This window comes from Phodopus roborovskii, unplaced genomic scaffold (genome assembly GCF_943737965.1).
Source record: "Phodopus roborovskii unplaced genomic scaffold, PHOROB, whole genome shotgun sequence".
Lineage (NCBI taxonomy): Eukaryota > Metazoa > Chordata > Mammalia > Rodentia > Cricetidae > Phodopus > Phodopus roborovskii.
In genome coordinates this window covers 1,098,046-1,111,984 of record NW_026126575.1, presented here as the reverse complement: position 1 = coordinate 1,111,984, position 13,939 = coordinate 1,098,046, and the positions used below count along the sequence as shown (strand labels likewise).

The window sequence follows — 13,939 nt, the reverse complement described above, 5'->3', positions numbered from 1 at the left end:
AGACCATTCGCAAGGCACCTGGTCTGATCTAAAGCTACGTTGAAGTTTTAATCATCTATCTTGGCAGTTGGGGAAATACAGCTGTTTTCTTAGTGTCAGGCTAAGCTGTAATCCAAGACAGCTTTTAAGGGGGAACTTACAAGCCCTGACTTCAGTAACATCTCTTTGAATTCATTTTTATTCATCAAAACTGTATAAGTTAACATTATTGGTATCAACCAGACACAGCATCAGGAGGAGTCAATTCTTGAGAATCCACAGATAAAAATGCCCAGAAGATCAGGCCATACACAAGATACACACACACTAGATACAGGCAATGGGGGATTCCCCATAGCTGCTAGAGAAAAATTGCAATAGCACGTGTGAAATTATACACAGAAGCAAAAGATATTTCAGAGTCTGTAACTTTGTAGTCTTGCTTAACAGGATCTCCCATCAGAGAATTTCTTCCTGGTGGGTTAACATCTTAAATGTTAATTGCTATGTGCTTGTTATGACAATGGCTCCCAATGCCCTCCCCTAGGTCAGGCAGATCCTCCTCTCTGCATGTCCTCCCTTCTATCAGGCAGAGTAGACCTCTCCATACTACGGTCTCTCTCCAATGAGGCAGTAAGCATATCACATTGACAGAAAGAATTCTTGGTATTTTGTAACCTTGTTTAATGAGTGAATAGATTTGTGTTTAATCAAACTAAAAAAGAAAGTAATCTCAGGCCTGAAGAGGTTTAACACAGACGAATATTTTGTTTGTTTTTTAGATAACTTTGGGTACATATTACTGGCCACTGTAAATTGTTGCACATGGCCTGTTGTTTTGAACATATCAGGGCACTTGAAGTTTGCATTCTGTAAATGCTCCAAGCTATTTTCTGTGTGTTGATTTGATACCAAGTGTTTTGGTATTATTCTGATTGTCTATATCCTCACTGATTTTATTCTGTTTTTGTTACTGAGAGAACTCAGTAACAAAAATTCTTCTGAATTTTAAAATATCTTAACTCATATGTTTGTCTTTTTTCTTTAATCCTGTCAGCCTTTTCTGTCTTAAGAACTTAAGTTTTTCCTCCCTGGAAAAGCTATGCAAATGGTCCTGGAAGTGAGAACTGTCCGCCTCTCCCACATTGGTGATGTGAAGGCTCTTTTACAGCTGCTGTGAATAGGTTACTTTGCAGACTTCTTTTCTGCAGATTCACTTTTGGTGTGTAGAAAAGCTGCTGATGATTTTATATCCTGATACTTTGCTGAAACTTTCCACTGTCAGTCCTCTAGTGGAGGTGTAGGGTCTCTTAGAGAGGGGACCATATCACTTACAAAAAGGGGTAGTTTGATTTCTTCCCCCCATATGCATCCCTTTTCTTCATTTGCCTTATTGCTCTGAGATGTCACACATTGTAAGAACGAGAGAGTTGAAAGTGTTTCCTCAGTTAGCACGATGTTATCCATGGATCACAGTGGACTCAATATCGAGTGGGTTCCGTTTAGCCAGACATGGGTCGTGGAGCCCATGCAGGTGCTGGGGAAGCTGTCTCCTGTCACAGTGATTGGGGAGGGGGGTGGAGGCATTGGAGGGTTCCTGTCCTGTCTCCAGGAACCCACTAGAGCAATCAGTGCTGAACCACTGAGGGTTGACCAGGGAAGGAGTGTGAGCCCTAACTGCACAGAACCCTGTGAAGATAGACAAGTCAAAGAGGAAATGGAAGCTGCTTTCCATCAGTGCCATCAAATAGAGAGGCCCAGGGAGGGGAGGGTGGGGGAGGTGACTAGATGCAGGAATGATTGTGGAGCCACAGTGCTGGTCCCTGCACCCCATTTTCCTCTCCCCTTTGGAAGTTATAGGCTTGTTCTTCTCAGCCTGCCAGCCCACATCGGCCAGCCTTCAGCTTTGGTTCAGTTCCTTCACTTGTTTTTAAAGCCCAACATTTAGTTAAAATTTCTAAACCAGACTTTGAAAGACACTCCAGTAATAAACAGCTAAGACCATATTTAACTTTTCAATGATCTTGTACAACTATTATTAAGGGTAAAAAAGACTGCTTGGTGCCTGAAACAAACATATTCACAGGAAAAACAAAACAAAACACTTCAAGTTTCAGGTGCCTCCAGATAATAATAAAATGATAAGTGAGCCATGAAGAAAATGATACTTATCAGCTGGGTTCTAGTTCAGTGGTTAGAATACTTGTCTGGCATGCTCAAGTTCCTGGGTTTGATCCCCAGCACTTCTAAAGAAGAAGGAAGAGGGAAGGAGGGAGGGAGGAAGAGGGAAGAAGGCAGGAGACAGAAAGGGAAGGTAAGGGAGGGAAGAGGAGAGGAAGGAACATTTGTTAGTGGCCTGTTCTTTCATTTTTGTAGGTTTGAAAAGTTTTAAATAAAAACTAATAAAATCTTCAGCTGTGCAGTAGTCTTTCTCCTGGATGAAGGAGTAAGCTGTCTGGTGTCACTTCCTCTTCCTGTCCCTCCTTCCCCAGTGCTCAGCACTGACTGTTCCTTCAATGAGAAAAGAGTTTACAAGCCAGTCACTTGCACCAGCGTGTTCATCAGGGAAGGCTTGCTGCAGCTTTTCTGGGTGCAGCTCCCTGGAGCACGTCAGCTGTCTTGTTAATTTTTTCTCGAGCTTAAAGTTTCCATCCAGCAGAAGGTCAGGTTTAGGTTAATTACCCCAACCATGAGGTCTTCTATAGACTCATTTCCAGCCCTGCTGAGTTATGACCTAATTAGCTGCATAGTTTCCTCTTGCACTGTTTAATGCTCACCCACAGGAAAAGTTGTGAAAAAAGAGATATTAGCATCAAGAAATGCCACAGACACCTGGCACAAGACTGGCCTGCAGAAATAGTCTGAGTGATTTTGGAACGGATACTGACATTGCCCCTCCATCTACCACACTGCAGTCTCATCTGTGTGTGGGCTGTCGTTGGCCCTTCTTCAGACAGGGAAACTGAAGCTTAGCTTGCCAGAGGGTGTTTGGGCCAGGATTCTGATCAGGTGTTCCTCGTGTTAATCCCAATCCTCCTTTTAATAGTGACATTCCCATCTATAGAGTTTTTTACTTTTCTTGAGTCCATAGAGGATATCTTATGGTGGGAGTTTCTAAAATCAATTTTTTATTGTTCTTCAGTGGGCAGGGAGCTCTACCATGTTTGTTTGTTTTTTATTTGTGTTGTTCAATATGCTAGTCAAGTTAGCTATAATTTAACTAAGTTACCTAAAATCAAATAAAACTCATTACAACTTACATACAATGACGTATTTTCTAAATCTCATTACTTAATTTAAAGTTGTGTTTTTGTAATGACTTCGAATTTTATAATTTTATAATGACAATGCTCCTAGGAAAATGCTTGGAGCAAATATAAAATATTAGGTAATGCTAAAAACCAGGAAACAACTGTCTATAAATCAGATGGTTCCATATAATCAGAAATGATTTGTTTTATTTAGTAGTTTCAGAGGTACAGAAGAGAAAAAACATAGTACTTTAAAGGTGTGATATTATTAGGAAACATTTTAAACAAAGTGTACAGGTTTTAGCTGATGAAAAAGAACATTTTTTATATAGTGCTATAATTTGTAAGTGGAAGATTTAATAATCTGATTATTATGAAGCTCTGAAATCCAGTTCATTCATTTGTTTGCCCTCTCTCTGTACTGTGTTTGCTTGGGTTTCAAAGAACTAACCCTGGCATGGGATGCACACTCAGTAAATACTGTAGCGAAAGGCAATACTGTAGCTGGGCAGAGTATCACATGCCTGATATTGAGCAGCTGGCGATGATGATGGTGATGGAGGAAGAGGAGGGGGGGAAAGAAGGGAAGGAGGGGCAGGGGCTAGGGGACAAATCCTTCCATAAGATGTTTCCAGGGTCCACACTTTATTAGTGGGTTACTGAGCGCTCGACTTTTCACAGCACTTTTCAGTCTTTGGAGAACTCTATTTTTTACCTCCTTTCCTTTTTCAGGAAGAACCCCCAGCACAAGATGGAATACAGACACAGTGCACTTCCAGGTAAGTAACTACTTGAGTAAACGCAAAAGAAACCTGAGATAATTCTCCCATTGAGACAGTTATTTAGAAAATATTGTTGTTTTGTGAATTATTGTTGCCAATTTGAATAATTCTCTTAGGTTATTTCTAATTAGATTTTAGTTGTTGTTTGTTGTTGTTCATTTGTTTTTTAAATGAACATTTAGAAGTTGAGTATTATAGCTCATACCTGGAATCCTAACACTTGGGAGGCTGAGGAAGGAAGGAGGATTGCCTCAAGTCTGAGGCCAGCCTGGGCAGCACAATTCACTGTCCCAAATCAATGAAAGAATTGTAAGCTTGTATATAGCAAATGCTTTCCCCATCATAGCTCAGGAGTCTGTGGCTTTCCCATGTCTAGTGGGTATCTTCTGCCCGAGCAATGATGGAAACATACTGACTTCTGTAACAGAACAGCTTGAGGGCGGGGGGGGGCTGGCTTCAACAATGCTTATTGGTTCATTATTACTGTCAGTAATGTCTCCATTTCCTATCATCCTTCTGTCTCAGGGTTATTCCTTCTCAAGGTATTTCTTTCAACTAGAGGAATTTTTACACTCTTATTAAGCCGGGACAGTACAATCAGTGCTGACATCTGAAGAAAGAATGAACAACTTCTGATTCATGATTCTTAGAAGAAAGGCTGGATTTCCCTCCTTCAGCTAGCCTAGACCAAATCCTTCCCTTTGAACCAATCACTGTAGCTGGTGGTTGCTACATGAACCTCCAGTACCACTGGGACTGTGGACATCCCTATTGGAGTGTAATCCTTTAGCTGTCCAGTTTTACCTGTTTTTGAACTCTTTAAGGATTTTCCTAGAAAAAAAAATGTTTTCCTTTCAATAAACCTCAGCTTCTTTGGGTCCTGTATATAGTGTAGAGACCAAGTCAGCGAATACTATCTCTATCCCTGAGGAAGGAGAATAAAGCATACACTGTCAGGACTGTGCTCTCAAGTACTGTGTTTACACATGTAAGCCGGCTGTGACAAAGTGATGATGATAACTCCCAATGAGAGAATCCACCAAGAGTCTCTTCGTTGTTTCCCATTGCAGCGTGTTAGCACTCTAGACATAAATGCACCCTTTGTCTTGGCCGGCAGGGTCTTGAGGCTGTTATATATGACAGAATCTCTTTACTGGGTTGGATTTAATGATTTTTCCAGCAATAATGTAATATTTTAACTGTATTTTATTGGAAAATTATGCCAATATATTGTTCCATATAAAGACAATTGTATATCTTTATATAAAAAGGAGCTACCAATATGCATCATATAGCATAGGTGTTTTCTTTTTTTTATTATTTTTTCTTATTTTACATATTGATCCCAGTTCCCTTTCCTTTCCTCCCTTTCTGCCTCCTTCCCATGCCCCGACTGCACTCCCATCCCACCCCACCCCCTTCTACAGGGAGGGTGATGCCGTCCAGGAGGGGTCAACAAAATCTTTCAAGTCATTTGAAATTGGGACTAGGCCCTCCCTCCTGCCTCTAGGCCAAGGGAGTATCCCTCCATGGGGAATGTGCTCCCAAAGTCCTTTTGTGCACCAGGCATACATCCTGGTTCCACTATCAGAGGTCCCTTATACTGCCCAGGCCTCCTAACTGAGACCCATATTCAGGGATCTTAGTCTGTCCCATGCTGGATTCCCAGCTATCAGTCTGGGGGCCCATTAGCTCCTCCTTGTTCAGGTCAGCTGTCTCTGTGGGTTTCTGTAGCCTGGCCTTGTCCTCCCTCTCTGCATCTATATTACAGTTTGGCTCAGTGTTTAGTTGTGGGTGTCTGCTTTTGTTTCCATCAGCTACTAGATGAGGGCTCTTTATGGTAGCCTTTCCACTGTTTCTCAAATTGTTTCTCTAGAGTCAGTTTTCTCTTCAAACCTATAATGGTTCCTTTTTTATTCTCTCTCTCTCTCTCTCTCTCTCTCTCTCTCTCTCTCCCTCTCTCTCTCTCCCCTCCCCCCCTCTCTCTGGTCTATCATCTATTCCTCCCCTGACTCAATCTTCCTAGTCCCATGTGCTTTCCTCTCCTCCCCTTCTCTTTCTCCTAGCTCCCTCTCCACTCACTGCCCCCCCTCCCCATATGTTCAGGAGATCTTGTTCCCTTCCCGTTCTGTGAGGGACTGTGTATGAATCTCTTAGGTTCCTCCTTGTATCCTAGTTTCTCTGGCAGTGTGAATTATAGGCTGGTGGTCCTTTGCTCTATGTCTAAAATCTATATTCCTCTTTTTGTGACTGGATTACCTCATTCAGGATGGTTTCTTCAAGTTCCATCCATTTGCCTGTGCAATTCAAGATTCCATTGTTTTCCCCCCCACAGAGTAGTATTCCATTGTGTAGATGTGCCACATCTTCATTATCCATTCTTCACTTGAGGGGCATCTAGGTTGCTTCCAGGTTCTTTCTATTATAAATAATGCTGCTATGCACATAGTTGAACGGATGTCTTTGTTGCATGGATATGAAACTTTTGGGTATATATCTAAGAGGGGGATTGCCGGGTCCTGTGGTAGACTGATTCCCATTTTCCTGAGGAACTGCCATATTGATCTCCAAAATGGCTGTACAAGTTTGCACTCCCACCAGCAGTGGAGGAGTGTTCCCCTTTCTCCACAACCTCTCCAGCATAAGTTGTCATTGATGTTTCTGATTTTAGCCATTCTGGCAGGAGGAAGTAGCCCTCCTGAAATGCTGGAAAGTCCATAGAGATTTTTTACATGTTGCAGCTAAGGGTTTGCATTGCTTGTGTATTGTTCTGTTGCCACCTGTCACGTTTCTTCTCAGAGTTGTTTTGATTTGCATTTCCTTGATAGCTAAGAATGTTGAGCACTTAAGTGTCTTTCAGCCTTTTTTGATTTCCTCTATTGAGAATTCTTCCTTCAGTTCTGTACCCTCTTTTTTAATAGGGTTGTTTGGTGTTTTGGTGACTAGTTTCTTAAGTTCTTTGTATATTTTGGAGATCAGCCCTCTGTCAGATGTGGGGTTGATGAAGATCTTTTCCCAGTCTGTGGGCTGCCGTTTGGTCTTGTCCACTGTGTCCTTTGCCTTACAGAAGCTTCTCAGTTTGAGGAGGTCCCATTTATTAATTGTTGATCCCAGTGTCTGTGCTATGTTCCTGAGTTATGTTCAGGAAACAGTCTCCTATACCAATTTGTTCAAGGGTACCTCCCACTTTCTCTTCTAAGAGGTTCAGTGTGGCTGGATTTATGTTGAGGTCTTTGATCCATTTGGACTTGTGTTTTGTGCACAGCGACAGACAGGGTTCTATCTGCAGTCTTTTATACACCCTCATCCAGTAGCATAGGTGTTTTCTAAATGAAGAATATACTTCAGACCTGTAAACTTAAATAGTTTTTGAGCTTATAATGTAATTACAGCATTCAACAGTGAATGTTTAAAGAATTTTTTTTTTGTACTGGACACTTTTTCTTACTAGCAACACAAAAACTCATACGTGTGGACCACTGTTTAACCAGGTAACCTTAATCACTTCCTCTGTTTCAGTTACTTGCAGTCAGTATTTGTCTAAAGGTAGCAAATAGAAAAGACATAAAATAAGCGAGGTCCTGGTGGCACATGTCTTTAGTCCCAGCACTTGGGAGGCAGAGGCAGGTGGATTTCTGTGAGTTCAAGACCAGCCTTGTCTACAGACCAAGTTCCAGGACAGGCTCCAAAGCAATGCAGAGAAACCCTGTCTTGAAAAACAAAACAAAACAAACGAAAAACAAAAGTCATAAAATAAGTAACTCATAAGCTGTAACTACTGTTGTTTTATTTATTCCATTTCGTTATTGCTGCTATTAATCTCTTACAAATCAGGCTTTATCCTAGATGTGTATGTGTGTGTATGTGTGTACGTATGTGTGTTAACTGGCTTCAGATTCCAGAGCAGTTGTAAGTAGGGAGCAATTCTGTGAGCTCTTGGGAATCTCTGTGCTGATGTAATCAGAACATCATTTCCTCCTCTAAAACTTGTGGGTCTGAATACTTTAAATGGTAAATTAAATGTTAGGGTCTCATATTTTCTAATTCAGCAATGTCTAAGACAGAATTCTGACAGTTGTTTTTCTTACCTCCCAAATGTAAACATTTATCATTACCTAGATCCTAACCTCATATGTGTATAGATCCATTACTTCACACACTCAGTTTTTCATGTCATGTGTCTTCTGTGTGAGAAGGGGCACAGGGATATGAGAAGTACCCCAAAGCTAAGAGATCTTGAAAGAATCAATAGGACTTGCCAACTGATGTGCCATGGAATGGAGGCCAGCATGAGAGAGAGGAAACAGCAGTGGTCTTGGACTGTAGTGCAGGTGATCAGGATAGGGAGATGACACTCCACGAAGGAGTTTCTTTTTAAAAAACTAAACATGCTTCATTTGAGGTAGACACTCATGGCCACATAAGATAATGCAATATAGCAGAGTATCAGCATTAAAGCAACCACACTAGAGGCTGGGTATTTAATTTCTCATTTGTAGCCCTCCTGAAATGCTGGAAAGTCCATAGAGATTTTTTACATGTTGCAGCTAAGGGTTTGCATTGCTTGTGTATTGTTCTGTTGCCACCTGTCACGTTTCTTCTGTGTCTAGCTAACATGAGCTTTCCACACATTTTCAGAGTACTAGAGCTTTGGCACAAGATAGTGAATGCAAGAGAAATCAGTGCCAGGAAAATGTTGTCATATCGCTAGCTGTCTTACTTCTTGATGACATTTAAAAGCAGTTGTCACCAGCATTCACATCTGACTTTGGAGTTGTTTTTTCAAGTCACTTACTATGTGGTATGTGTCCCTCTAGGCAACTGATGCTGTTACAAGAGCTCAGAGTGATTACTGATAACTGCTTCAAACCTTCTGTAGTGGTGTGCACACACTGATAGTTTCCCTCTTCCCCCCAAGAAATGGAACCCCAGAGACCTAGACAGAAAGCAACTAAAGAACCTGAGATTCAAGCTGCTACGTAAATGGGAAGAGCTGAGCGATACAGGAGTATGGGCTGTTAGAGAGCCGATGCAGTGGTGTGATAAAGTGCAGCAGATGTTTACAAGCTGCTTTTCCAAATGTGAACACCTACTAACGTGTTGGTATATTAAAAAAACAAACAAACAAACAAAGCTGCACAGTGATGGTGCACACCTTTAATTCCAGCACCTGGGAGTCAGGAACAGGCAGACCTCTGTGAGTTTGAGGCCAGTCTGGTCTACAAAGTGAGTTCCAGGGCAGCTAATACTGTTACATAGAGAAACCCTATCTTGAAAAACAAACAAACAAACAAACAATCCACACACACCCCCAAAAAAGGAAGAAAGAAAAGGGAAAAAAAAATCTAGTCTTTGGTTGTAAAATGAAAATATATTATTATAGCCTATAGTAAAATTTCCTTCTCTAGAGTAGTGTACCAAATAGTATTTATGGGAAAGAAAAAGGAAAATAAAATCCAAAGAATTAAGCTATTAATCTGCTATGAAGCATGTATAGCAACAATTTGGAATGATTCTCCTGGAAACTCACCCAGTGGTTGTGCCAGGCAAGAGCTGTGCCCCCCAGAACTGTTATGTAATTCTTATAATTCTGATGTCATCTTATTCTTAGAGCTTCCTCTGCCTAGTTAGAGTCATTAGAGAATTAGGGAAGTCCAACATGGCCATTTTCTAATACTGTCTGTTGAACAGTAGGTGAGGTCAAATCTATTGTTTTTTCTAAAAGTTGTTTTCACCATCATGGTAGTTAAGTGTTTTCCACCAGTTTGTAAAAATAAATGACAGTTTATATCCTCTGTTCTGTCTTCAAGTAGTCAAGCTGTCAGTACATTTTCACAACTCACTGTGTTTCACTGATTTGTAGAGATGTTCAAGATTCCTGTTTTGGCTTTAAAATGTTTATTTTAGAGTTACAAATGATCTTTGAGACAATTTAATTACTTCATAGATTTAAAAAAATATTTAATTCCATCATATAAAGTAAAGTTCATCATTGCCTTGATTAGTTTTATTGTCAACTTAATACAAACTGAGTCCCTAGGGAAGAAGAAACCATATTTGAGGAATTACCCAAATTAGATTGGGCTGTGGGCATGTTTGTGGGTTACTTTCTTGATTGCTAATTGATGTAGCAGGGCCTAGCCCAGTGTGGGAGACAACATCTCTAGACATGTGGGCCTGGACTGTATAAAAAGCTAGCTGAGTGTGAACCAGAGTGCAAGCCAGTCAGCAGCCTGAGTTCTGCCCTGACTTCACTTGGTGAAGGGCTGTGGCTGGTAAAATGGAATAAAGCCTTTCCTTCCCAGGTTGCTTGTAATCATGGTGTTTATCACAGCAACAGAAGGTAAAGCAGAGCAGCCCTCATTGGCTTACTCACCACATTGACTGACTTACCCATGTCTAGACTTCAGGCCTATTGTTTCTTACAAACCATGCTGGTTTTCGTAAGACTCTTTTTCTGGGGCAGGGTGAATGACCAACCATAAGACTTAGAGTATCTACAGTAAGAAACCTTTAAGCATTTTTAGAGAAAGTTGCAAAAGAAAAACAATAACTTCTATGCTCACCTTACTTTGGAAGAAACATGCTCACTTTTATTTTGCAAGTATACTCAGAAATCATATATCAAATAAGCTGAATCTAATACAAGAAAATGCTGTGAGCTCTTAATTTAAAGTACATTATGCTTTTGAATCCTGTGCACATTTACTGGGAGTCACAACTATGAGAACTGAAGTTACTAAATTGTGCTTTGTTACTGATTTTAGAAGTGGGACATCTGCGGCTGGGCTCTGGTCATGTTGGTGTTGTGTAAGCTTTTCACCAATGGGGCATTCACTGCACCATATGGAGTGTGGCCTTGGAGACTGTGGTTTGACTCAAGACAAATCATTCTGAGTCAGAAAGAATGAGGACAGAGTTGGGGAATCTGTGAGGAAACCTTCCCTACAGCTGTTTGGGGTCCAAGGTCAGAGTAAAGGTAGATGGGAGAGCACCCAGGCCTGATAGAACTTCCCGAGCTCCTGCTTCTCAGGGATTGCCCTCTGCCTCCGAGCTTCCAGAGAAAAAGCTTCCCAGTTGGTTCTTAAATGCGGTTTCCAAGCATCTACTTGCAAGTGGTGCATGCTGTCACCATTTTACCTTTGGCCAAGTCAGTGGAGACATAAGAGTAGCCCTTTTAGGAAGGGGTAGGGCATGGCACAGCTGGCTGGGGGTCTGTAGCATGGGTTATTAGGGACCCTTGCTTTGATTCTCATGGGCCAGGTTAGTCACAGGTACCTCACAGTGTGGAGAGTTAGACTAATAAACAAATGATCATTTTAGAGCCCGTTGTTGTATGGAATATTAACTTGGAAAAGATGTATTACATTTGTTTATGCTGTGGAATATTACTTTAACTATGTAAAGGTGTGTTACAGTTGTTTCTACTTCATTTGTTTAATTATGTAAAGATGTGTTGCTGTTTCACCTTGTCTGTCCAAAGCACCTGATTGGTCTAATAAAAAGTGGAACATCCAACAGCTAGGTAGATAAAGGGTAGGTAAGGCTGGAGGACAGAGAGAATAAGTAGGAGTAGGCACACATGCACGGGTTGGGGGGGGGGAAGAGAAGAGAAAGAGAAGAGAAGAAAGAATGAGAGAGATGAGAACAAGGGAGAAAGAGAGGGAGACACCCAGAGTCAGAAGCCAGGCAGCTGCCAGCCAGCCAGACATAGAGACAGCAGGGAAGTAAGATGTAAAGAAAGAACGGTAAAGAGCCCTGAGGCAAAACGTAGATCAAGGAAACAGATTAAAATAAGAGCTAAGATAAGGCCAAGCATTCACAACTAATAAGTCTCCATGTCCTGATGTGGGAGCCGTTGGTGGCCTGAAAGAAAACGCCTGTTAGCTCAATAGTAATTAATTCTTGCTGCAGGGAGATATTTTCCAACAGATGTCCCTAACCCCAGTTGTATTGATTGATGTGTTGTTTGCAATACACTGTGTTTCAGTCAGGGTTGCTCTAGATGAAGATAGTGATGATGTCGGGCACCCCAGTGAGAATGACCTGAATGACAGCTTTCCAGAAGAAGATGAGGATGAAGGACACGAGCCAACAGATGAGGATTCTGACTGGCAGCCGGGAAAGGACAATGAGGAGAAGGAAGATGTGGAAGAGCTTTTGAAAGCAGCAAAACGGTTTATGAAGAGGAAAAAGTAACTTTTCTGCAGTAATAAAACTCACATTTGCTTTTGTCCTTATGGGAAACGTCCAGAAACTGTGTAGGCACTTCAGGAACCATTTTCTTCATTTATAGTTCTTCTCATTTGAAACATTTAAACACCAGCCTTCAGAGAAGTAGGTGGAAGTTATGTTGTTGCCTGTTTGGGTGCTTATTTAGTTCATCTGTTAGTGGAAGCAGGTAAAGGGGTTAGGCAGGGACTGACACTTTTTCATATACTTTACATACTGCTAATAAAAGCCATAGGTAGTACACGCCTTTGATCTTTGTAACATCCTGTGCAAGCATAGCCAGACGATTACAGAACAGTGGAGGGCATAGCCCTACACTGCTCTTTAAAGAGTCCCTCATTGAACACAGTGATAGCCAGTGTAGTGTCTGTAATTTTCCTCATGCATTACGTGTGGCTTTGTGATTTAATTTACTGCTTTTGTCTGTTGAATCCTGGGAAAATTATTAACAGATGCTGAAAATGACCCTGTTAAGATATACGGAAGCAACACTCACTGTGCAAGGAGATGTTTTTTATACATCCCATAACTATGGTTGCTTTCACATTATGCCCATCCTTGATTACTTTGCTTACACTACTTTACACATAGGATGCCCAAAAGCTTTTTTTATGGTCATATTTTTCTCGGAGGTTCTCCTAGGCTTGGGTGAGAGGAGAAAGTTCTCTGCCATGGTTAGGATTCTGGCTTCTGAAGAATCCCCTGCTCCAAGTTAATGAGGTACATCTCCTCACTCCTGTCCTTGAACCAGGCTCTCAGTAACTCATTTTAGGCAGTTTAGCGTTTCTAGTTTTCACTGTTCACAGAGTCTGCACACAGAGCTTGGGGGTGTGTCAAATCATGAAGCAGCAATCTGTAAGCACCTTGTCATTCTTTAAGAGGAAATAAAATACACATTTTAGAAGAACAATGCTGAATATGTTTTCTTAGCCTCTCCATGTAATTATACAATTTAAATTTTACTTAAATCGAAGAAAGACTAAATAAATATTTATACTATTATCAGTTACGTTGACTTCTTTGCAAACTTGTTTTTCCCTTCTGTGTTAGGTTCTCCAGAAGAACAGAACGGATAGGACTATGTTACAGGGGATTTATTAGATTGGCTCACATGGTAAGGGCTAGGTAGTCCACATGGCTGTCTTCACCCTGGAGAGGCAGAGAACCAAGAACTGCCAAGTACAAGAGGCTGGTGAAGTCCTCAGCAGTCCCAATCTGGTGCTGGTGGCCTGGAGGACTCTGGAGAGCTGCTGGTCCTTGTCCAACTTTAGAAAACCAAAGAAGCAAGATTCCAATGTGGGTAAAGGATGGCTGCAGCAGAGTCAGGAGTGGGGTTGACAAGCTCACCAACAGGGAATGAAGATGGTGGCAGAGGCAACACTGCTTTCCCCACAGCTTTAGATCCTTACCTTTTGGTGACAGCCCCTGTGGGGAAGGTCTCTGCCCCTCCCCCCAAGTAACCCTGGGAGATACCTTCACAGACCTGCCCAGAGAGGCATGCCTTAGCTAATCAAGATTAACACTTGTCTCTTTATTCTTGAGGGCCTCTGAAACAGTGGGGGTTTTTTGTTTGTTTGTTTGTTTGTTTGTTTTTTCCTCCATGCCTGGGCACTGGGATTATAGGTATGTACCATCACACTTGATTTATACAGTGCTGGGAATTGAATCCTGGGTCCTAAGCAAAGACTTTACCAG

At 41.5% G+C, this 13,939-nt stretch overlaps 1 protein-coding gene across 1 annotated transcript in view; it reads left to right on the top strand.

Moving 5' to 3' along the window:
* Window positions 1-13,237, top strand: part of Aplf (aprataxin and PNKP like factor) — a 44,368-nt gene extending 31,131 nt beyond the window's left edge. The window contains exons 9-10 of the mRNA XM_051203334.1: window positions 3,963-4,009; window positions 12,003-13,237. Of these exons, the coding sequence (XP_051059291.1) occupies window positions 3,963-4,009; window positions 12,003-12,211 (256 nt within the window). The 3' untranslated portion in view covers window positions 12,212-13,237. The remainder of the gene's footprint in view (window positions 1-3,962; window positions 4,010-12,002) is intronic.
* The last annotated feature ends 702 nt before the right edge of the window (window positions 13,238-13,939 follow it).